The sequence below is a fragment of the Aythya fuligula genome, chromosome 5 (assembly GCF_009819795.1).
Source record: "Aythya fuligula isolate bAytFul2 chromosome 5, bAytFul2.pri, whole genome shotgun sequence".
NCBI classification, from domain to species: domain Eukaryota; kingdom Metazoa; phylum Chordata; class Aves; order Anseriformes; family Anatidae; genus Aythya; species Aythya fuligula.
Window position 1 is genome coordinate 22,897,310 of NC_045563.1, and position 25,859 is coordinate 22,923,168.

At 36.3% G+C, this 25,859-nt stretch overlaps 1 protein-coding gene across 1 annotated transcript in view; it reads right to left on the minus strand.

Moving 5' to 3' along the window:
• MUC2 (mucin 2, oligomeric mucus/gel-forming) overlaps positions 1 to 22,845 on the minus strand; it is a 76,854-nt gene extending 54,009 nt beyond the window's left edge. The window contains exons 1-25 of the mRNA XM_032187963.1: positions 22,776 to 22,845; positions 20,901 to 21,165; positions 18,757 to 18,871; positions 18,241 to 18,331; positions 17,737 to 17,846; positions 17,292 to 17,508; positions 16,710 to 16,835; positions 16,053 to 16,170; positions 15,598 to 15,736; positions 14,926 to 15,036; positions 14,534 to 14,603; positions 12,566 to 12,703; positions 11,544 to 11,708; positions 10,880 to 10,974; positions 9,982 to 10,108; positions 9,059 to 9,314; positions 8,115 to 8,167; positions 7,706 to 7,815; positions 7,129 to 7,280; positions 6,537 to 6,675; positions 5,836 to 5,946; positions 5,312 to 5,491; positions 3,995 to 4,234; positions 3,181 to 3,337; positions 1,901 to 2,029 (exon numbers count right to left, since the gene is read on the minus strand). Coding sequence (XP_032043854.1) covers positions 1,901 to 2,029; positions 3,181 to 3,337; positions 3,995 to 4,234; positions 5,312 to 5,491; positions 5,836 to 5,946; positions 6,537 to 6,675; positions 7,129 to 7,280; positions 7,706 to 7,815; positions 8,115 to 8,167; positions 9,059 to 9,314; positions 9,982 to 10,108; positions 10,880 to 10,974; positions 11,544 to 11,708; positions 12,566 to 12,703; positions 14,534 to 14,603; positions 14,926 to 15,036; positions 15,598 to 15,736; positions 16,053 to 16,170; positions 16,710 to 16,835; positions 17,292 to 17,508; positions 17,737 to 17,846; positions 18,241 to 18,331; positions 18,757 to 18,871; positions 20,901 to 21,165; positions 22,776 to 22,845 — 3,484 coding nt within the window. The remainder of the gene's footprint in view (positions 1 to 1,900; positions 2,030 to 3,180; positions 3,338 to 3,994; positions 4,235 to 5,311; positions 5,492 to 5,835; positions 5,947 to 6,536; positions 6,676 to 7,128; positions 7,281 to 7,705; positions 7,816 to 8,114; positions 8,168 to 9,058; positions 9,315 to 9,981; positions 10,109 to 10,879; positions 10,975 to 11,543; positions 11,709 to 12,565; positions 12,704 to 14,533; positions 14,604 to 14,925; positions 15,037 to 15,597; positions 15,737 to 16,052; positions 16,171 to 16,709; positions 16,836 to 17,291; positions 17,509 to 17,736; positions 17,847 to 18,240; positions 18,332 to 18,756; positions 18,872 to 20,900; positions 21,166 to 22,775) is intronic.
• Positions 22,846 to 25,859: the final 3,014 nt, after the last annotated feature.

The following is a 25,859-nucleotide window of genomic DNA, read 5'->3' on the forward strand; positions in this document are numbered from 1 at the left end:
TACTCTGCACTGGTGCAGCCTCACCTCAAGCACTGTGTGCAGTTCTGGGCACCACAGTACAAAAAGGACGTGAAACTATTAGCAAGTGTACAGAGGAGGGCTATGAAGATGGTGAAGGGCCTAGAGGGGAAGACGTATGAGGAGAGGCTGAGGTCACTTGGCCTGTTCAGCCTGGAAAAAAGGAGGCTGAGGGGAGACCTCATCATGGTCTACAGCTTCCTCATGACGGGGAGTGGAAGGGCAGGCACCGACCTATTCTCTTTAGTGACCTGTGATAGGACCTGCGGGAATGATGTCAAGCTGCAACAGGGAAGGTTCAGGCTGGATATCAGGAAGAGGTTCTTCACTGAGAGGGTTATCACACACTGGAACAGGCTCCCCAGGGAAGTAGTCACTGCACCAACCCTGTCAGAGTTTAAGTGTTTGGACTGTGCACTTAGTCACATGGTCTGAATTTTTGGGTAGACCTGTGTGGTGCCAGGAGTTGGACTCGATGATCTTTGTGGGTCCCTTCCAACTCGGGATATTCTATGATTCTATGAAATCGAAAATTCCCAATTCAAATGAATCCTTGGACAATTAGCCTCTCCAAAAGACTTAAAATTTGATCAATTTTCATTTTTCATACTAAGGTGAGGAGAACTAAAGAAGAGTCTACTTATGAAAACCAGAGAAGTGTATTTTTTCCTAGTTCAAAATATCAGAGAAACCCTTATGTCCTATGGGTAGGTAGTAATTTTAAGACAGAGAAACATACCGATTTTCCTACAGATATTAAAATGTCATCACTATCTCAAATAATACTTTGGGGAAGAATATGGAAGTGGATTCAATAATGAACAAGTTTTTACTACATTTATCGGAATACTAGGTCTTATTTATTTGCCCTTAATAAACCAGGCATTTCCACCCCAAGCAGATTATTTATCTGCATTTTTTTTTTGTATTCTCAGTCAGTGACACAAACCCCACCTGCAAGGAGTAATTATCCATCAATCCCCATTGTATTTCTCATGTAAATACACTTTAGAATTATGTTCTGCTTCCAAATAAACTCTCGTAAAATTTAAGTCATGGTTACACAAAGACCCCCTTACACTGTAACTTCACACTGTAAGTCTGTACTAAAAGTGTTCTGCCAGAAATAAGTCTGTCCTATGTTTTAATAATCTAAGACAATCCATTCCAAACTATAGGGTCAATTTTCTTTTTATATTTTATTTTTGATTTTGTTCTTTTCAATTTTGTACCATCAGTTCAAGGAGTAAAATAATGAAGTCAAACTCTGGGCATTTCTTTGCAACACCTAAACTGGAGATAAGTTCAGACCATAAAGACTGTGTGGACAAAAAATAAATAAAAAAAATTAAAAAATTAAAAAAAGCCTGTTTTCTTCTCCTTTATGACCCAGTAAAACTGAAAATACTTGTAACCTCATTGACATTTTTGGATCATTGCAGTTTCCATAACATGAAATCCTTTTCAGTTATCGAGCATATAACTTGACAGTTATCAAGTTGTATCGTAATTATCAAGCAATGATCAGATTAAAAAAAAAAATAAAAAGAAACAACTATCAGTAACTTGCTTCTTTATCATGTAAAAGACTTTCCATTTCTTGAAATGTTCTTAGAATGTTGTTAAAAATAATAATGGTGTAATAATTTTACATGTTTCAGGATATTATCCAAGCAGAGACTTAGTTTTGTATCTAACATCCACTGGTGTTAATAAATAATAAATTAGGTTACAAGAAAAGTTTACATGTGACTGGAGACACAAATTCAACATAACATATTTAGGAATATCTTGTCAAGATGAGTGACTTATCCATAGTTGTTAAACATACTTGGATGAAGTTTTATGAAATAGAAGACCAAAATTGCAAGGAATTTATTACCTTCCAGGTATGGTATTGAAAAATTGGTGCTGACATTATTAATCATCCTGCAGGTCATGACATCACTGCCACAAGGCTCATAGTGCCACTCACACACATCAGGAGGGTTATAGTAGTCACAAAATATTGCTGATGAGAAAAAAAAAAAAGAAAGTTGATTAAAAATACAGTTGCCAGAATGCAGCTCAGCCCAGATGTTTAAAGGTAAAAGCTAAATGAATCTGCAAGTTAAGCTGGCAAAATTTCTCTTAAGGTATGGGACCTAGATTTTCTTCTACTACACACAAACACAGGATACACTCAAAATTTGGGGTCAAAACTCAGGCCTAAGATTTTGATATTGAACACTTAAGCTGAGGGGAAAAATGTTTGATTCAAACTACACACACACACACACACACACACAAAAGTAAGAATTTGTATTTATTTAAATTTAAAATGAAGGGTGACATTCTGATTTTTTTTTTTTTTCTAAAAGCAGCTTGCTACTAAAAAGCTACTAGCAAGCTTCAAAAATCTCTTGCAGTATGTATTCAAAACAGTTCTACTTGGTATATCACATAGACAGTCACCTCCAGCAGACCATGAACAAGCATATGAGACATTATGAATACAACTTAAATGGAATTCAACTTAGTTGACTATGGACAGAGGTAGGAGCTTTCATAAACCTAGAAATAAGAGCTAACTGAAATTTACAACTTCTTACACTTGGAAACCTAAACTAGTCTTAATTCTGAATCAGAATGAATTTTTACAATTCAAAAATTTAACATTTCTGGCACTTTTTTGAGAGGGAAATATGAATTTAAATGTTATTTTACACATAATGGTACGAGCATTAGCACCACTAGTGGATGCTGCTTAATACAGTCAATACTGATTAAGTTAATGTACACAGGAGTACTTCTATGTACTTTTGTTAAAACCAAATTCTGAATAATTTGCAAAAAGGAACAAGAAGAAAGGAAACAGGACTTACAATTCACCAATTACCAAGCAAAATGGAAGGTTCACTTAACACCTAGCCTTAAAACAACCCCACCTCCTTCCCATCCCCACCCACCACAAACAAACAAACAAAAAAACCTAGGCTAGATAAAAGATAATTGATATACATAAATTAGTAGTTCTATTTGTTCCCTTATGTGCTGTGAAAATAAATCATGCTGCACAGCTAGCACAACCCTGCAGAGGACAGTATTACAGTATTCATAGTTTATTTAATAGGCTTTCTGACAGCAGACAGAAAGATACAGTTGTGTTTAACTGTTACTCACGACATATATCAGGAGTTCTCCAGAAAACACAGGCCTCAGCCTTGGTACATTCTTGAGCATATGCAGCAACTGCAGAACAGAAGCAATCGCAGTCTCCACCACTGTCACAAGAGCAGGCATCATGAACACAAGCATCATAGAAAGGAGTTGGGTTTACCTGTTGGAGAAAGGAATGATGCCCCAGTTCATATCCAAACTAATAAGCTTGAGATACCTCTTGAGATCTGGGAACTGAGCTGGGCAGGAATGAGGCTGTTTCTACGAATTACCAAACATTATAGGCTAGAAACTGCTTAATGTATTTTGTATAGAAATGGACTTAAAGTAATATAGCACCTTTATAAATTGTTAGGATTAAAAATAAAAGTCTTTTGCAGTGTTCACATCTTCTGAGTTCCATTCTATTGCCCTCAATAATGAGTTGGATTAATGCCAGTGAAATTGTTGTTTTGTTTTGTTTTGTTTTTCAGCAAGCTTTGCCAGCCAAGTTGTTACCAATCTCAAAAAGGCTGCACTCAACAGGAAATACAAAGGAAAGAATTTTGTGTTTGCCAGTTTTTGGAGTTTATCTCATCACACATTTCAATGTTTTTGTTTGAGACTAGAAGAGGAGAAACTTGGATTGGATTTTAGCTCCTGAAGGAATCAATATAGAAGCTAAGGCTAGCTGAACTGTCCTAACACCTCTAGCTGAACTGAAGACTTAGCTGAACATCAGTCTACTTAATTCTCTTCATTCATTTCTGATATCTCACTGTTCCTACAGCAACAGAGATGCACTGTGCAATCCCATCACTTACTGCTCTCTACAAACCTTTGAGTGACAAATTTTGAAGACATCACCCAGGATGAGGCTGCATTCTTTCTCTGCCCAGGACTTGCGATGTGGTTTCAAATCACAGGGCTTAACCTCTTCTGTGACATCTGGACACATAGAAGACTGTTTCCAGGAATTCCCAAATGTCAGAGCACTAGTCTCCTGCAGCCCACTCCTGGTTGTAAAATCATTGTTAGACTTGTCATCAAAGTTGCCACACAGGCCACACACTTTGCCCTGGAAAAGGAAATGAACATATCCACAGCTTTTAACTATATCATGCAAGTGAGAAGCAGACTCACATAGAGTAAGAACAAAACATTGACATTAAAAAGGACAATTGATTCTCCCTGTAAATGATGTATTTTCACCTTTACTTCCAACTCATTCATACAGAAATTAAACTTTCATTTGTCTGTGTACTCAAATTAAACTTTAATTTGTCTGTGTACTCAGCAAACTACAGCTGCCATGTCTTCCCTCTTTGAAACCAATTATATCCACCATATCTCCATGCCTGTGTCCCTTCATCCCACTTATAACACTGAAGAGTGGCTAAGCTTCTTTCAGCTGAGAAGAATGAATTTATTTTCCATTCTTCTCAATTTATTGTAACTCAGTTGAATGAACATTATTAATGTAAACCTGAGAGAATTGAATTCAGCTCAAAATCATTTTTTTCATTAAAAGCATCTGATGTATTTAACATCATTTCTTTATCCATGAAACAAAAAAGCCAGGCACTCATTTTTCTTGAAAGAAAAAAAAAAAAATAGCAACCTACACACAGTAGTGAAATTTTGGTAGTGATATACATATACTAAGGTATATCAGACCCATGAAGAATTATGATCCTGTTACTTAACCCTGCACATCCTCATTCAGCCCAGTGAAGTTAGTACTCTATAATTCAGTGCCCTGATTTTCAGAAATCTGAGCCATCTCCTGACATTGCACAGGGAGTGTGGTTTTGACTTGGTGCTGAGATTCTATGCAGGTTTCCAAGTTCTTATAAAATTGATTAACATCCCCTAAAATACTCTGGATGACTGGCTCTTAACATTTGCAAACTCTGAATGTCTTAGACACATAGCTTTATTGCAATCGTATGCTATGCATCCTCTGTGATGCACATTAATGGACTATAAGAAACCTTGCACCCCTGCAAGCTGTGATAGTAATAACATAAGCTAATCATTCATGTGGAGAAGATACAGGATTAAATTCAGAGTCAGAATAAAAGATTATCCATGTTTTCTTATCTCATTTGTCTATTCATACTACTATTTCAAAAAAAGACAGAGAGATCCTAACTTTGTAATCAGGGGTCAGCTTGATGAAAACTGTGGTCTTCTTATCCCAGATAAGCATCACACCATTGCTAGCCTCAATAACGAGGTAGAGGCCTACTGTCTTGTTCCAGTAATACACATCACCACCAATATCTCGCGGAATTTCTTTATAATCTTTGTTCTCCAACTTCAGTTCAATATTCTGAAAGTTAAAAAGATGAGAAATATTATAAAACTTTACTGATGAGATGAAATATTAGACATTTGTGACAGTACAGCTTAGCCTGAAACTAAGAACTCAAAGTCTGTTGGATGACTTTCCAGGATGACAGAAAGTGGTGTAGCACATTTCCTTGAGATAACTAGAACAGATTTCAGTACCTAAAAATCTATACCTTAAATCATTTGATAGGGTCTCTAACCTTTACTTATTATAGCTGACTTTAATGGCTGGCTAGATATGGCTTTGTATCTGTATAAATTCGGAGCATTACTTTTTTTGAAATACTTGAATATTGATATACACTCATGAATATCACTACTCACCCCCAGAAACATTTTAATAGCCTTTGAGCAGGTGACACCTGTAGTTCCACAAGGGACGTTCTCTGTGATGATACTGAATGAGCCAACAGAATTTTTGTCACCACAATAATCCTATGGGAAAACAAATAAATGAGCATATGAAAATTGAGTAGGATATTTCATTTTTATTTCAATCTAATAATAATTGCAAACACTTAAATGTCCACAATGTATAAATAGTTCCTACTGCTTCATATATAAGATCCTACATACCTATATTTTTACAGATGCACTAACAAATATATTTTATGTATACAGAAATGTATGTATATATGTTTGGGCATACATATAGTATGCAGAGTCTCATGTTTGACAGAACCTGGGAAACAAGTAGTGCAATGAAACAAAATAAGCAATTGTCTTTAAATAAAAAATGTTTTTGTTTTGTAAACTCAGGATTTTCACTTATTTCAGATTATGATTATGAGCTGTTAGCGCTCACTCTGAGCTAGTCCTTTTGCATACAATTTATATACACTGTATCAAAAGAAAACATTCACAAAGCTGTGCTAAAAATACAGAATTTATCTTGGCATAATCTGCAAACAGCTCAAGAACAGTGATGACAGCCAATAAGAAATGGCAAAACCAGAAAGGAAATTATATCTTCAAGGCAATTGGAAGGCACTGCAAGATGCCAGTTCAGTGCAGATGAGCATTACCTGAGTAGCCACATATTCACAACTCCCATCAAAGTCATAGAATTTTCCATCAAATGTGATATAGTGGCCACTGCCATAGATCATACAAGTCCCATAGCATGCTGTTTCAGTGCAGCTCCAGACTCCTTTCTGACAGGTACTAGAAGAGAGCAGAAAAGTTGACTTTTCAGATCTCACCAACAGTGTACTCTTGGAAAACTGCAGAACAAACCAAGCAGCTACCTTATACAATTTCACAATACCCACTTTGGTTTTACTGAGTGTCTTAAGTCTCAGCTTCAATAGTTTAGCCTGTTTTTAAGTTTACAACAATTTTTAGCTCTGACTAGCTACCATTTTTAGATTGGTTAGTAATTATGCCTAAAAAATGAGTGCACTTATCCTATAAGAGATGCTTACTGAAAACAGAAGTAGCTAGTTACCCCAATATTTTCAATACAATCTCTATTTCCTCAGGCAGCAAAAAGTATGCCAGAAAATAAAGACTACATACTTGCAGCTATCATAGCTACTATAGTACTTAAGTCTAGGTATGGCTTTTAATTTAACACCTGGAATATATTCTAGAAGAGAACACAAAATAATAACTTACCAGGTGTTGCAGTCCACTGCTATGCTCCGTCCATGATTATACCACTCATTGTTATGAAAACATGGGCAGTCTTCTTCTTTAACACAGCCCCCTCTGCCATCATCAAACAAACCTTCAGGACACACACAGCCTGAGACACACTCTGCTTGGTACTAAGGAATAGAAGGAGAAATTTCTACCTTATTTAAAAGTATTCAATTTTTCTTCCACTTTTTTTTTCTTCACTTCACTCTGGCACAAACAAGCCTCACATTTATTTGTTTTTTAAGGTTTTTCTTTGTAGGTTCCTAACATTTTTCATTCTCTTTTTTGATTGTCTGAGAACCTGAATTGTATTTGCTTGGGAGGTACATCTCTACAGAACACTTAGTGAAAACAAAAACGAGAGGCTAAACAAGAGTAGAATCACCATTACTTTGGCAACAGATTAAAATTATTGGGGAAAAATAAAGGAAGATAAATAAGAAAGGGAAACAAAAATTTTTAGTTACAATTACTTTCTCTGAAATACAGTGTTGCATTGTGTTATTTATAAAATAGAGAATAAAGAAGACATGGAGAAAAATAAAGCACATACATGATCGGTTTGAGGAGTACCACAGCGAAGTTGTATAGGCGTTTGTGAAGACCAGTTCGGGGAGGTGTTGCAGTCAAAGTAGGTTTTGTTAGAAGGGCATTCTGTTATACCTGAAAGGTACATTTTTGGTTTAGGTTAACTGAGAAAAGGAAAAACAAATGTCTGTGAAGAGTGGCAGTCACTGAGACGGAAACCCCAAGGAATGTCTATCCTTATGAAACAAAAGACTCAGTAAAGACAGAATAAAGCAAAAATGTGTAACCCTTTTCCAGAAAGAGAAAAAAACACCAAGCAAAATAAATGGAGAATTCAAGTTGAAAGTACACTGTGGGGCTAGGAGGCTTGGGTTGTTTTTTTTGTTGTTGTTGTTGTTTGTTTGTTTGTTTTTACTTTATATAATGCCACTTACTTTTCATTCTCATGTACATTGAAGTACACTGGACCTTTGCATTTCGGCAAACACTAGGAAAGAAGTGAAATAAGACAATTTCAGAAAAATGTAATCTCTGTATCTTTAATTTAAATTTAAGGATTTTAAAATAAAAAAGAAAGTATGTATCACAGACATCCTGAATAATTTCTACTGATATTTCAAGGTAAACTCTATTGAGGTGCACTTATGAATATTCACTTGGTGAAAAGGTGTGGGAAGATTTTAGTCATAATGCACAGAAATATTATGTTTTAAGGAATGAATGTTACTCTATTAATCCTTAATACAATGCTTCATAATAACTCAGTAAAGAGATAGTAATGAACATTTAAATCAAAGCATGCACAATGAATTTGTATGCCCATTCATGTCATATGCTGTAAATCTGTTGGCCTGTACACTTCTTCTCTCATTTCAGTCCTCCTTGGGAGAGAAGGAAGTATTTCAAAGTTTTCACTTATGTTTGCAGCAAACAGTTGTCAGAGTGTTCATGATAAAAAATACTAGACCCATGAAAACTGCTTTCAAAAGCCTATGGTATAGCAAATACCTATCAAGGGGACCTTCCTCCAGTGGAAAACATGAGCATTCAGTTTCTGACAGAAAAGAAAACAACAAAACATAGTAGCTGGCCTCTTATTACCTCATTTTTTCCCTTTGTTTAACAAAATCCTAATGACAGTGCAGCTTAAGGGGCATATATTTGTGAAGGCTGGTAGTCGCAACTCCAAACAAAGCTGTACCTCTCACTTATTAGAGAATTACATTGCAACAGGATGATATTTTGCTCAGCATAAAGATAGTGTGAAACATTACAAATGTTCATTAAAATACCACTAGTAGCCTAATTACTTACACTTAATAAGTAAATTTAAAAAGGGCTTTTAACCCTATGAATGAGAAGCCACAATAAAACATACCAACGCTCTCCATCTTTTATGACATATTCCCCTGGTTCCAGGTATGACCCCTTGTAATAACACGGGCATTTGGAGATGGGCACACATGTATCCTGGTTATCCAAGTATGTATTATCTGGGCAGCCACAGCCATCCACGGGAGCAAAGTCTTGCAAGCAGTGCTTTTCACCATCAGCAATGGAACGACATGTTTGCTCACACATTGTAAGATTGTAAAGGAAGATTTGGTTTCCTGAGCAGGCAGATAGTTCACCAGCTGGAAGGAAAATAGCAAACTGATATACTAGAAATGCAGGATAGACAATTTAATCTTCATGTTTCTATTTTGGTTTCTTTGGCTGTGCAGCAAGTAATGGTAAAAATACTCCGTTAGATTTTACTAAAGTGAAAAATATCATAACTCATAAGGAGTGCAAGCCTAACTTTGTTTATCAGTTGAAGATTTCATTTTAACTGGTACTAATAGTTTAACTGCTACATAATACCCATATGTTTCACATACAGATAACCAGAGAGAGAACATGTTATAATAAACTCCTATTCTCAACAATACTGCACTGCTGATTAAAAGGAAAGACAATGATAAATAAATACACTGATAGGCAAAGACAACGTAAAAGCAACAATGGCTGGGACTCCCTCAGTCAAAGATGGAAATAGCGTTATTTAAAGTGGGGAAAGAAGGTAAAAGTGAAAAATACTGCTTTCTGAGTTTGAAATGTGTGTCATAAAAAAAAATGAGATCTAAAGAACATAGCATAAATTAGTTAACACTATAAGCATTGTCTATTTTAATTCCATTAGTCATTCCTAAAATACCCCACATCTCTTAACATTAAGATCATTGACAACCAAACTCAGAGAAAACCTACTCGTTTCTGATGGCTAATTAATTTCATGGGGAATACAGTTCCACTACTTACTGCAGATGCTTTGTCGCCAGCCTCCCAGTATGATCCCTTTGAAAGCACAGGCTCTTGAGTAAGAGGACAGGGCAGCACACAAGCATTCTTCATTGTCCTTGCAGAGGCAGGTGTCATATTTACATCTCTGAAGAAGGAATGAAGGGGTCAATAAGCCCGTAGGGTAACAATTAGCTATTCCAACTCAGTCGCTATGAAATATCCTGCACCTTTCTCTCATGTCATTTTTATTAATTCCCATGATCAACAAACAATAGAAGGAATGGACAAAGCTCAGAGACTGAACGCGCTGCTTCATTTCATCCAGAATAAAAATGTTTGTATGCTTATCCTAACCTAAGCAAAGCCTCTTGAATCTTTAAAAAGCAGCCAGCTCCCTAACAACACCTTCCATAAACGATTTTGATACCACTCTTTCTTGGTTACCACTTAGAAAGCCAGAGATCCACAACTACAAAAATCATAATGGCAAACTATTAACCAGATTAATGAAGATCTTCACAAAATTTGAGCTCAGATTGAGTTTCAAGTATATGTGAAGACTTAGGAATTTCTTCTTTTTTGCTCAGGTAACCTTCACTTACACTTCTGTATATACCTGCATCTGTTGAATTTTCTTTCCAGTTCAGAAATCCAATCCACTAAAATGTACATTAAATACAAATCATAAATAAGACAGAAGAATAAAGTTACCTTTTTCTAAAAGAGCACACCATGAAAATCTTGTTATAGAAAATACTTGAATACACACTATACTTCCTCGGTTAATCACTGCAAAAACTTCACCAGCTCTTACAGCCAAGCCACTCAGTAATGTCTAAAACATTTGAGCAATGATGTAATCTGTATCATCCACCTGAAATAAAGCACTACTAAAAAGAGTGCAAGATTGCAATACCTTATAGTATTCTGAAGGATCAATGACTGAGTGACATCTTGCAAAAGGGCCCTCTGAGTTTTTCAGCAAAGAACACCAATGCTCAGCATAATTTGCTGCAAAAAAGGAGGAAAATGACATTACATAATCATATTCATTACATTCACTTATCTTCCTTATGCTGTCACATCAATAAATGCAATGCAACAATACACTCTGGGGAGTGGAGAAACTACATGCAGTCACTGCAGATGTATTTCTGTTCTATGATTCAGTTATCTAGCAGTAGACACACAATCATAAAATCAAAAATCTTACTGCTGCGAGTTGTCTACATAGAATCATGACAGCCCTTTCCATTTGGGGACCATAAAGCTAAGTTGAACATAATAAGAAATAATACTAGGAATTACGTGATGCCTTTGCAGGTAATATAAATTAATGTGATTGGTTCCCTGTCTTCCAACTCAGGATTCCTGTCCAACTCTCCTTAAACTTTCGTTCCAATTTGTTGTGAAATCAGTGCTGTTATGTATACATACTTGCAGAAATTAATTATTAATTTAACAGTCCTCCAAAACACATCAACGCCACAGTGTAACTCCTACATGCCTGTTGCAGTAATATACTGCAAAGACTGCTCTTCCTGGCAGGAGCCAACCATCCGACTTATTAGTGTGCTTACCACTTTCAATGCTGAGACTGCAGGGATCTTCCAGCCTTTCTGCCTGGTCTGCACAGATAGACTGAGCTTTCCATGTGTTAGCAAAGGCAGTTCCTGTAGCTTCTACCAACCCACTGGTTGTTTTAAAGTCATCACCTTCCATTCCATTAAAATTTCCACAAAGACCTATTGAAAAAGGAAACATTTTTCCTAATTATTACTCATTCTCATTCTGAAAGGTCAAAGATAAAGGGACAACCAATCTCAAACACTGGAGACAGAAGCTCATATAGCTGATTCTTCTACCTCAGCATTAATGCATACTGTAAGTACTCAAAATTTAGAAGCCCTGTTTTAAATGTTAAATCTCTAAGAAGAATAATCTTCTTAAACATACCTCTGACTCAGGAGATCACCCCCAAAATCTGTATTTTTTTAATTCTTTTTGGTGAAATTAAAACCATAAAGTCTACTAAGAGCCTCTTTGGGTGGATAGTTTGAAATTAAACTGAATAAAGAAATAAAGATGTTCTAAGAAACTTTAATTCACTGGCACAGGAATGATAAATGAAATTCAATATGAAACAATAACATATTTCTAGTTTGCTTGAGTCAGCTCTTTTCTAGTATTCTGGTTTCTGTCTTTACTCTTCTGAATTCAATAAATAGTATGACAGGACAAGGGATAGCAGTTTTAAACTGAAAAAAAAGGTTTTAAACTGAAAGAGAGTAGATTCAGATTGGATATTAGGAAGAAATTATTCATTATTAGGGTGGTGAGGCACTGGAAGAGGGTGCACAGAGAAGCTGTGGATGCCCCATCCCTGAAGGTGTTTAAGGACAGGCTGGATGGAGCTGTGGGCAAGCTGATCTATTGGGAGGTGTCCCTGCCCATGGCAGGGGGGTTGCAACAAAATGATTTTTAAGGCCCCTTTCAATCCAAACCATTCTACAATTCTATGATTTACCACCCATGTAAAGAATATATGACTCTTCAGCTGTGAAACAGCATGGCTTTGCTTCCCATTTGAGTGGACACTCACCTTGAAGATTTCCCTGAACTGATTGATCAACAGTCACAAACAGCTGCATGATTGGAAACAACTGGATCTGCAGCTGAAGCCCAAAAGAAGTTTGTACAATGAGGTAGTAGGAAGATGGCTTGAAAACTGAGAAGCTCGCTGAAAAACAAAAAATGAACTGTGTAGTAAATACACACATAGGTTGCTGAAAGAAACATTTTTTATTAGCTTCTGAGATATTGTTTATCATAAAAACTCCAGAGAACAGGATCAGAATTTTTTTTTTTCTCTAAAAATCATTGGCCAGCTAGACACAATAGACTTACTAACTTAACAAGTTAATTACCTAAAATGACTCAGCCCTAAGATCAGAACCAAACTGAGGTTTTCTGCAAGGCAGATTCAGTACAAACTCATTTATGATGTGCAATCTGAAAAGGAAGAGATTTTTTGAGATAGTATTATCCCAGCACTGCTGTATGCACAGAGTAATGGATGTGTCTCTACAAGAGATACACAGCTATATACTGCTTCTAATAAAATCTTAGATTCTCTTTCCTGAGCAAAATATGGGAAAGATATAGACCAGTGGTCCTTCCAGTCAAATTCTCTCATAAGCTGTTGCTGCATACTTCTGGAAAGGAAATTAAAGCTGCATAATATGCAAAATTATAAACCCTATAACATGCAATATATAATAAGACCCTGCAACATGCAGTACTATCCAAGAGAATGTCATTTTTTAGCTAGCAATCAACTTATGCCCTAATCCAGTGGGATAAGACTGCTTTGCCCTATTTTAAAAACTGCACACACAATAATATTAAATAAATAAAACCACTTAATTCTAAATGTTGTTTTAGTTGTAAGGTATTTGGAAAAAAAAAAGGCTCTGGATTTTCTTACATTTTACACAGACAATAATCAAGCCATTATAGAAAACCCAGAAGAATTATGTATAAAATCAGCATAGTAGAAGAACTGGGCTCCCTAATTCCTGATAAATAATTTCTTATAGCAAATCATTTATTATATGCCCTATTTATCTATTTAATCCATTTATTAGATGGTCTACTTTATTGCCTAGAACAGTTTAATTTCTCTAAATGTTCAGCTAGACACTGCAATTGTTTTAAAATAAATATTCACAACCGTCTCCTCCCATGAATGCTTGTCCTTTCAGATAAAAAATTACTTCCTTGTGAGTATTTTATCATCTGCAGATAGGCTGGTAAATAAGAAGCAACACATACTGTGTCAGTGTGCTGCCTGAGCATATTTAAAAAGGTGTGATAAAGAGAAGTTCTACATTGCTTTCAGAAGTTACTCCGGGACCTCACAGCTGCTGTTTGATAATTACATCCCAACAGAAGTTAGGGTCCTTCATCTGAGTCAGTCTCTGGAAGTGTCTATGTCCACTGATTATATAAAAATATGTTGGTGTCTCAAGCGAGCTAGGAAGATAAAAGGGCGCTACATAGCACATCTCTCTTTCCTGCCTTGGTTGACCATAAAATATGGCAGTTATCTTGTGCTAGGCTTTCTTTCCACAGACAAAAGGGCATGGGGAAGTGGTAGGGTGGGGTCCACATGCCTGAGCCTTACGATGACTGAGAGCTAGGACATTCCAACATCGCATACCCAGACTTTGAAAGTGCTAAACGCTGCTCTTTATAAGTAAATTAATCATCTACTTTAAGTTTAAGCCATGACAATTCTTCTTCCTAAGTCACACGCCAAAATATATTCAAGCTGTATGAGGAAAGTTAAGGGACATTTTTTTTAGTCATTCTCTGCATACATATTGAATCTATCCATGAAATTTTCAGTGACAACTATCAAATCAAATTCACCTCAAAATCATTCAGAACACATTCAGTTCTTTTTTCAACATTTGAACATATTTCACATGCCCCTCTCCAACTTTTGTCTCTGAAAAAATACATGAGAAGTCAGCTGTGTGACAACACTTAAGGCTGCATCCCTTACCTGATACATGAGGTACATTCACTGTCATCTCATTCAGTAACACACTGCCATCTGATTTGAAAACTACCACCTGTACAAAAGCAAATAGGATCAATGAGCTTCCAGGTACTAAGAGGAACATAAATTGATAACAAATAATTTTATATGAGGGGGGAGAAAAAAGCCAACATCTTGCACTTTTAGACTGTGGCTAGAACTTAAAATCTAGGACAGGAAGAATCTGTCTTAAAATTAAAGTGGAAGCAGGCCTGTATAACATGAGCAAAGTTTGGTCTTGCTATTCACTTGCCTACAACAATTCATGGCAGTAACAAAAAGAGTTGGTTATTGCTCTACAGTATAGGAAATATGCTAATTTTCAAAATATTCAGGAGAACCCATGCAACACTTACATTTTTTTTGGCATCTACTAACAGCACAACAGTCTTCAAACAGGTCTGCCCATCTGTGGAGCCACAGGGAGCCAGCTCTGCCAGGAGGGCATGAGTATCATTTACAGTACCCTACAATGACAAGGAAATAAATGTCCAATCAAACATCTCACATACAAGATGATTTCCAAAACAATGACTAAACTCATCAGTCACAATAAAAATTACTGTAGAACAACAAGATCTTTGTCATTCTCTGGAAAACCAGGCACTAGGTATTTTAGAGACGAATGAAATAGCTGCCAAGCTCTTTTCTCTAGCTGGTTTTGACACTCAAACACAGAAACAGTTATAAAGATCTGGCTGAGACATTTTTATCCTGACAACTGCCAAATTTTTGCAGTATACCTATCCAGGTAGCCAGCACGCTGCTTTGCTTTTTTCTTATACATGAAGGACTCCACTGGGTAATGACAGCATATGTAGTCTGCTAAGTAAGCCACCCATTGCAGCAAGGGCCCGAGTCCTCCCATGGGGCTCTTATAGCCAATCCTGAAATCTTCACTGAGTCTTTTAACATTTCTTCTTCCCTCATCCCATAGAAGTGGAATAAAAGAACAATTTACAGCTGTTACATGAGTGCACAGACACTTACTTGCCTTTATAAGAGTAAAGCCTTACAGTACACAGTACCTTGGCCAACACATAGTAACAGTCTCCATGGAAGGTGTATTTCTTCCCATCAAAGGTAGTAATATGGGAACCTCCTTCCACTGAACACATGCCTGCACAGGGTAAATCTTTGCATGTCCATCTGCCTGAATCACAGGTGCTATAAACAGAGAAATAAATAATCCAGAAATGCATGTTGGTATTATAGCAACTGAGAGCACTGAAAGCATCCGTATAACTAGCAAACAGCAACACATCCCCAGGTGTTTAAAACTGTTTATTTGACCATTTCCTTAAGATTTCTCCCTCTCATAAGCTATAGATACAAGACAACTTTTCAGAAAACTGGCTGTATAGACAGTCAACATACACATAAGTTTAGAATGTTTTCAGGAATTTTACAACTAAGTGGAATATTGAAAAGGACGGACCCATATACAATCATTCAAAAAAAGGTGTATAACTACGATCCTTACCATTCTTCACATTCATTGGTAATGCTTTCTCCAGGAGAATACCCATTTCCATGGAGTCTGCAGTGGCACTGGCTAACAGGTATGCAGCCTTTTTGAGTAATATCATCATACACAGTTCCTGTAAAGCACAACAATAAACAAACCATTACAGCTCCTTCTGAAATGATCAGTTTCCACAAAGAAGAAAATCTGAGAGTAGGGACATTCTCAACTTGGCACAGAAAACAGAGGCTGAGGTTAGCAAAACTGAAGAAAAGTGTTTCTAATTTTTTGTAATCTAAGACCTATGGAAAACACTTTCATCCAGCTTTGAGAATCTAAGCCTAGCCATTTGCACAACTATACACAAATGAAAAGATTAATAAAAATATAAAATAACAATCTCAAAATTTTACCTCTTCAACTTTTCAGACCTTCTGGCATACAACTTACACTGTCATAGTAATCTTTTTTTCTAAATTTGACAATAAGTCCTAGAATTTAACTCAAAATAATGAATTGCAATAATAATTTTAAGGTACAATTTGATGACATTTAATATTTTAATTACACCTTCTTTGCTAGAGCTCCTAGATTTGTTCTTGTTTTGCTTTCTAATGCAAAATAAGTAAAAATAATACAGATGCATGCACATACAGGAACTAGAAATACACTTGCCTTCAGGGCAGAAACAACCATCCATGTAGTGCTCCTCACAAAGGCTGCTGATCTCCAAGTGTGAGCAAGTATCCATGCAGGGTGAGCCACTTTCCCTATAGATCATGTTGCCAGGACAGGTCTTGGCTGAAAAAATGAGAAAGACAGCAAGAGTTATTTGAGTGAGAAGTCCATTATTCCTCAAAAAAATACAGATCATATGACCCACTCCCCTCAAGTTGGTGGTGTCCCAAGGCAGACTCCATTTTGCAAAGCATGTTTAAGGTTTGTTTCTGAGTTACTTTCCCTACTTTTTACATTTTCTCCTTTCAGTCTTGAATAAATCAAGTTATCTCACTTACCTACAATATCAGAACATGAGTTTTTTAATGGGAACAGAATTTCTACCTGCTGAAAATGACTTCTTTATGATAAAGGTAATAGAAGAAGAAAACAGCAAATCCATAGTGTTTAGTTTATTGCCCTACTGGTATGCAATTCATTGTATGTGGCTATAACTTTGTAAAGGAGAAATTAATTTAAATGTTTCACAGTGCTGATTCATGAGATATTTGATTTTGTAAAATTGATATAGCTGCTTACGGCAAAAGGACTCTGTCCTCCATTCACCCGGCCGGCCACCTGCATGTGAACACTGACGAGAATACTCTGAGATGGTGCTGCAGAGGCAGAAGTTGTCCTCGTTTCCATTACATGCACACTTGTCCTGCATGCAGGCTTGGATGTACATTTCCAAATTAAGGCGTGACTGACAGTCATCAAATGCAGAGGAGGTCAGCAGCCTCTCACACTCATCACGCTAAGAAGGAAGAGCAAAATTATTTAAGAGATTTGTAAGCACCTGACCTCCTAGACACTTCTTTTCTGGTCATAAAAACTGTATTCTCCTGAACAGCAACAATTACTCAAACAGGGAAGAACCCTAGAATGGTTTAAGCCTTCCCATCTCCTTGCACACAAACTCTCCATAGTGCCAGGATATCTCCATGTGCCCATGAAAGTGAAGGTCACAAGTAGGATTACTCACATGCTCATTACAGCTTGGAAGAGCCAGAGTTTCATCGGGGTCTTCACATTCGTCATTGGGTTTGCTGATCTTCTGTAAATTCCCGTATGTAATTGCATTGTAGCTTGCAACTGGGAGAAAAAATTAACAAGAGGCTTTGCTAAGACCAAAAAATTGACAACAAGGAACATCTGATTCCTGTGACTCTACTGATTAAGAAAAACAGTTACTATAATACAAACTAGGTCTGTCAAATGCAGATCTCTGTTCTGAATTATCTCTATTTGACTTGTAGTTAAAAATTTAAACAGGTAACAAGAAAAGAAGGCCGGCAGAGAAGAGAAAAAGATGATGAACCTGGAATAAAGCAGGCTTAGACCAGGAATGCAGGACTGTAATATAATGCTTACTCTGGGACAAACACAGAGATATCAGAGGTAAAATATGTTCTCTTGTGATGCTCCTATACACAATGCTTATGATCCCATCTTTTGGGATAACTGTCAGTGTGGTATGATGACTCACCTCCACTGATAAACTCATTGTAGATTGGAATTCCATTGTAATCCCCACAAAGACCACAGGTCTGGTTGCTAAACTTGCTGTCCAGCTCCACCTAGGTAATGGAAATAAAAGGGGAAAACAGAAAAGAATTACTTTTTTTTTTTTTTCCCTACATACATAAGATTTAAGTCTTGCTGGAAATTCAGTAAATTGATGATAGCGGTCCTTTAAAAGGCAAATAAAGGAAAATGCAGATCAGATTGTGGAGTGTTACAGCAAAAACTTTAGCTATTTCTCAGGAAGCTCCCGTTCCCTTTCTTTTGACTAGTAAGATCATCTGCATGCCATACTACTACCTCTGTCACATTGCAGAGAAAGTAACTTTACCTTTTTAAAATAAGGTACACTAAGAGTCAGCTGGATGAGTCAGCCTAACACTGTAGCTCTGTTCAATCCACCAAATTCTACTTCTGTTCAGCCTATAGTAGTCTGTTAAACTCAGGAAATGCTAGATAAAAAGAAATGGATTATACATACCAGCAGTGCATCTTCCTGATTCCATATCAGAATTAGGCCTAACTTGGCATAAACCTTGGTGTAAATGTCACTGCTCTCAATAAGCAAACCAGAGCTGTAGTAAGGTGTTTTGGCTCTAGGAAAAAAAATAAATTTTGAATTAGTACAGAAACATAAAGGGTGGTGTGAATATCTGTGATAAGCCAAATACCCTAATGAATGGAGAAACCAGCCTCTAGAGAAAACAAGGCCTCAGGCCTGTCAGTGTTCAAGTGGCATTTGGATACTGCCTTAATGATATGCTTTAATTTTTGGTTAGCCCTGAAGTGATCAAGCTGTTGGACTTGATGACCTCTGAAGGTCCCTTCCAACTGTACTATTCTATTTTATTCTATTTTATATTCAATATTTCTATCTATCTGATCCTAGCTGCACAGGATTTAATGAGGTATAAAAAACTCCTTCTCTGACACTTGACAAGAAAACTCATTGCCCTTAAGTTGTAAAGCAACTTGAGAGGCAAAAGGCTCCTTGAGAGCACAGGTTCTTTAATTTAAAGAGAAAAAAAAAAAAAAAAAAGCCAGATTTCTTCAACATCATTATCACTGTGGTATTAATAGAGGATATTCAACTGCTCAGTAATCATTTACTTTTACCAAAGAAATAAGATCATAAATAGAAGCTTCTTTGTTTAAAAAAAAAAAAAAAAAAAAAAAAAAAAAAAAAAAAAAAAAGGCAACCATTCCAGAAAGAAATTAATGTTCTTTTGAATGGATTTTCCTCTTCAAGAGAGAATTCAAAAAACACAGGCAGGTATGGGGACTGACAACAAAATTGTTAGAAAAATGTGTAGAGAAGGGAGCATGTTAAGAGAAATTCAGTAGTTTGTTTCAGTAGTTAGTCCAGTAGTTTTCAGTTGGCAGGACCAAGCTTATTAATGGTGACAGTAATGTATGTTAACGTGACAGAGGATATTTTGCACAAGGCTGAGTTTGGATGGTTTTTGTCTGATAAGGAATCAGTTCATGGGACATCTTTCCTATTTGTGTATATCTGTCTTATGGCACACTATAGAACAAGTCACACCGCTGAAATTCATTCAGCAATAAAGGGATTGTGTCAAGCAGCCTCATCCTATAAAACTGAAAAGGCTGAGTCTGTTCAAACAAAAGTAGTGTACGCTGGAGTCCAGTCAAAATAACCCGTACATTTTCTACAGATTTGCCAGTGGTAATTGTTATCTATTAGGATTTATATGTCTATGAATGTCTCTACTTAACTAGTGTCCTGCCAGGGAGAATTTTATCTCCTCATCTCCTGTCACTGGGATCTTTCCCACTGTTTACCTCAGGTATTTTTAATATGGCCACATGACACAGGTATCTAAATACGAGGCAAGAACTCAGAGGCCATTATTTCTACTTCTGGCTGCATTGTTTGTCCTTCACAATGAAGCCTTACTTGATCATGTTTTTAGAGAGGATTATAAAACATTGGGCAGCTTTTCACCTCTTAGATATCACAGCATGGAATATTCCTATTTCTTCTAATACTACAACATTCAATTAAGCAGTGGATCAGGCACCAAAAGGCAAATTCATAGATTTATCTGCTTCGCAGGTTTCACTTCAGTGGTGTGAAATGGTATTGTATATGGAAATGGATCATACCCATTTAAAGAGCAATATGGGAAATTAAGTTCTACAAAAACTAAATCCTGCATGCAGCAAAAACCTGTTCTACAAGCCTCTGTTTATAAAGAATCTATTGTTTTATGAACAATACTTGAGATAAAAAGAGGCCTGGTTCAAGAAAAACAATTTTTAAAGGATTTCTAAACATGTTTTTCATGGAGTTCTTTTTAGGACCTGAGTACATGGTGAGGGGCTTTTTCAGTTTGGGGCAAGAATGCATTCTGTGTAACTTCATGTTATTTTGTTATGCATTCTGGTATGATTTCTGGAGAACAGAATGCTATTTTCTGTCTTTGAACAGATTTTTATCACAGTAAAGCCCCTCCCCAAAGCAACTTTTATGCTGGATTTTCAATGTTTTTTGGCTTGTAGAAATGGTTTTAGCTATTAACTTAAGAGGTATACAGACAGATGTGTAAAGAATCACTCTTGCTTTTAGCTTCCCAGCAGTATTACACTAAAGGTACTTACATCTGCCCATCCACCACAGTCAGTTTTGGCTGGAGGTACACTGTGAAATCCTGGGTTGTTAATAGAATATACTGGATCTCAGGGTGGTTATTGCTGTTCAGACCACGCTGAATGTGGACAGAGAACTCCTTGTAAGTCTCTTGGCAGTCAGAAACAAAATTATACTCGCAAATGCCAGGAAATTGATAGATGTCTCCATCAAATGTTTTGAAGTGGTTGTTCCCCCACGTGCTGCAGACATAGTTTCCATGATTTCTTGCCCTTCCTGTTAAGTTATTAAAAAGAAGTACTCAGGAAAAAAGTGAAATGAATAAACTAGAGTCAAGAGAAAGCAAGTGCTGCAGTATACAGTAGAAGCCATTTGCAATTAAATGCTTGGTGACTCCATATCTCTAGCCTAATCAAATATCTGCCTATTAAGCAGAAGAGATGTGAATATCTGATTAAAAACAAGACATTAACAAATATTGCTGGGACCTGTGTATATCTTGCAATCCTCACTGAGGTGAAGGAATCTGTGAGGTGGGGAAACTTAACCCTCTGACCACTAACAAGCTGGCGCATAAGTACAATAGAGGTTGCTTTGCCAAATATATGAATTTATTCTGAATCACAGTGATATATTAGCAGTATTTAGTATTTCTAAGAGTTATTTCCTTCCCTGGTGCCACAAGCACTAGAAAAGAAACAGTTAAGAAGTCAAGCAAGTGCCACTACTACTCTGGAGGACAAATAGGTAAAATCTGTGCATAGCAGGAGTTTTTAAAGAATTCTTCATTTTCCTAACTGAAATAGTGATTTCTGTTACCACAGATAGCTCTGCAGAAGATAGGGTAGAGAATAACTGTGGTAGTAGCAGCCAAAAAAAAAAAAAAAAAAAAAAAAAAAAAAGTAAAAGAAAAAACAGATAAAGGTGATGCTCTGAAATGTATTCCCTTTCCAGCCATAGTAAATCTCAAGATGCTGCAGATTAGAGGTGAGCATAGAAGCTGAGCATACTTGGGCAGTTTGCCAAGACCACAGGGTTTTCGTGCAGTGTTTAATCTGAGAAAACAGAACTACCATCGGGACCTCAAAGTTACTGTACTTTGATGGTATTGATCATATCAGATGCATCCAGCCATGATGGTACTAACCAAGCTGGTATGCTTCTCTCCCCAAAATGAAGGCTACACAGAGATTTGCCCACAGCTCACAACTAGGATCCAAAATGCAAGATAATGCTTTCCTCCTAGTACTAAACTCAAGACACAGCAAACCAAGATCAGTATCCCAAACTCTAACACTGCACAAAATTCATCACCTATTTCTCTAAAATAATTATCAGTACAAACATTCAATTTCAACACTTCAAAGTGATAACATATAGAGTAAACTGGAGTTTGTAGAGAAGGATTATTCATGTCCTGAATGACAAAATAAGCTTTGTCCAATGTCAGTATGCTCACTTCTGAAGAAAGCATTTATGTTGCTCCAAAGTAACCAAGTAATGCACAATCATATGTTCTCTTCATTGTGTAACAATGAACCTAACAAAATTCTGTAATTTCTTTCTGTCAAGTAGTTTTAATGCCAAAGAAACTCTCAACACATGGAAAGAAAAGTAATACTAAAATATTTTCCAAGCACTTCATACGAGGGATTAATGCTGTAGATATAGGCACCAACCTCTCCAAAGGAAGAGAACAGTATCTGCCTATGTTTGGCTGAGCCATGCAGCCTCAGCATTTGAAAGTTAAAGAAATTCAAGACACCATAGAACTCCATTGTGATATTTAAATACACTGCCTCCTTCTACCTTTGCTGTAATATTTAAATTCTCTCCTCTCTCTTTTTCAGGAAGTGATCTACCACCATATCATTTCCAGAGCTTACCTTTTCTTATTTCATTTGTGTTGGCAAGAGCCAGCCAGAGCATAAAGAGGCTGGCAATTCTTAGCCCCATGGCGGCTAAGGTGGGTGAACTGTGAACTCCACTGAAAACTTTTCTTTATATAATATCCACTGATGCAACTGATTCTATCATAGGGGAGGAGATGCAAAGGGAGGGGGAAAGAGGAGGGGTAACAAAAATAGGTGTGATATTTACAGAAGATAAGAAGTAAACAGGCAGGTATTTTTCACTGTAAATGAAAGAATTTAGTATACAGGAAATGGCATAATATTGATTCATTAATCATTAAGTTTTTTATTGCTCTATTTCTTTCTCCTACAGGATGCTATGCTTTTAAATCCTTCTAATGCTCACGCCAAGTTTAACCTTCAGTAACTCCTAAAACAAACAGTGAATTTTGGAGTGGTTGAGAAAGGAAATCCCTTGAATGAATTTTAAAGTGAGATACCCTTAAACAACAGCTTCAAAGCCAAAGGACTTTCATTTTTCACCATCACATAGGATGATTTCCCTAAATATGAAATATGTCTTGTGAAGCTCCTATTAGACAACTGTAACCCTTATAAATAAAAATTATGACACACTATGCATGGTAAAATTATTTTGCAGACAATTGTTGGACTTTTGTTGGAATTTTAGAGCTTTGGGATGCATTTAAAACAATATACAGTCCATATGTCATCATATTGTGCCCCAAACATAATTTAAAATGGGTATCAAGAAAAGTTAAAGAAATTCACAGTACAAGAGATGCTCTACTGAGCATTGCTGTGATGCAACAGTAAGTCCATCAAAAATTGGTAAAGTATCTCACAAAACACTAAGCTTTAGTTAAAAAAAAAAAAAAAAAAAAAAAAAGGAAAAATGGGAAAACATTATTGTCTATACTGAATAAAATTGCATGCTTGTTTTCAGGCAGAATCCCCCTGAACAGTTCATTCTTGCTTACCTTCTACACGAACAATAAATATCCAGTGTACTGTCCCATGCCAGATCCTACAAAAAGCTATAGGTTCAGCTTTGCTTTGTGCAGAGAAAGATGTAGAGGATCCTTGGGAGAAGAAAAAAGCAGAAGATGGACGCAGGAACCAGTGCAGAATGCTGCTTCAGAAATAAAAGTTTTCACATGCACTGCACTTTGCTCCGAAAAATTCCTCCGGGGAGACATTTCTGCAACTCTCTTCAGAAGATATAACACAGGTTCCTTGAAGTACAATATATTTATTTAATCAGACCTTTAAACATACTTGCTTCAGAGCACTAAAAGTTTACTTCTTCCAGCTCCCAGGCCAGGCTCAATTTTCTTGTCATAAGTTTCTCATTGCAGTGTCATGAAATCTCTAATCCTCTTAGTTGTTCAGAGTGTTCCTTACTTTCATTGCTCAAATTACAACTAAGTAGAACTTCTGTATTTTGTAAAACTCTTCACTTAGCCCTTTTGGCTTCTCAAGTCAAGTAGAAACACCCCTTTGTCATGGAAGCATGGTTTTTAGCTGTTGTTTCCTTTTATTTACAATTTTTGACACACAGATGGCCTAGACTCACGCCTAACATCTTACTGTTTTCCCTCAAAAGATCTTAGGCATTCTGTTTTTCCTATTTGAGGATGCAGATTTGCACTTCTCTTACCCATATACAGGGTATCATTCACTTAACAGGCCTAACTGAATTTTAGTAGCTACCCTTCTCTCCTGTGGGAGTCTATCTCTAGAAGGACATAGAACTGATTTTCCCTCATGGAAAATATTATTATTATTATTATTATTATTATTATTATTATTATTATTATTATTATTATTATTATTATTATTATTATTATTATTATTATTATATTTTATTAATTAATATTATTAATAATATTAATTTATTTATTTATTAATATTAATTAATTAATTAATAAAATATAATAATAATAATAATAATAATAATAATAATAATAATAATAATAATAATAATAATAATAATAATAATAATAATAATAAATTCAGCAATATCCAGTTAGGGTAAAACATTCAAAGAAAAAAGAAGTAACCCTATAGAGATTTCTCCTTGCTGGTTATTGTAGCCGGTCTAACTTCCTATGTCACCTCAGAGGCATCCTCTGTCTTAGAATTTTCTTTCTTTTATGCCACCAAAGTTCTCAGTTCAGAAATGTTTTCTAAAAGTACTTAGGATATTCCTGAAGTACTTTATTCTCAGCTTTTCTTTTCCAGATAAACTCCTGTCTGGTATTGCTGTTGTCCCAGAAAAAAAAAAAATAGGTCTCAATGACTAAATTCATATACAGTCTGGCAACTTTAGCAGAAAGTCCACATACAAAACAGACTTCACCTTTTTCACATTAAATTGGGTCTATAAACTGCAAACTTGCATATTTTCAAGTTTCTTTGCCACAAAAGTTCCTGATGTAGAATCTGCCTCATTTATTTGCTATGACTGTGAAAGGTAATCATCTTTCACAAAATGTAGCATGACTCAATTCAATATGCTGGTGGTTTTTTCCTCCTATGCATGGTGACAGATGCACTTTTCTTTGGGTTGTAAGGGTAGGTCTAACTCCCTGAAGAGCTGCTCTGAGCCAAGCACTACTGGATTGTAGCAACTGATTTTCTCTGCTCGAGCTCTCACCTGTCTGTACAGGAGGCATGATCCCATTTTGGGCTATACAGATAAAATAACACTACTTCCCTTCTCCCATCTTTTCTTCTCAGCATGAACAACAACTTCTCACTGCCTGTCCTTTTGACACATAGGAAGCAGTGGTTCACTGTGACATCCCAACCTTGGGAACAAAGGAATGCTTTTTGAACGGAGACCACTCTTACAGAATTTGTACTTAGACCAGCATAGCTATGACAACCTGAGAATTGAGCATAGCTCCTTATCTTCATAATTCATAAGCATCCATACTTTTGCTAGCATTGGGAAGTGAGCTAAACTATACCATCTCTGTTTCCTTATTGTCAGAAAGGTAATGCTCCTGTCTACCAGCTGCTTTATATGCCTCTCAGAAATAACAATATTTGAGATACACAATCATAGCTTGCTTTATGTCATGATCAACT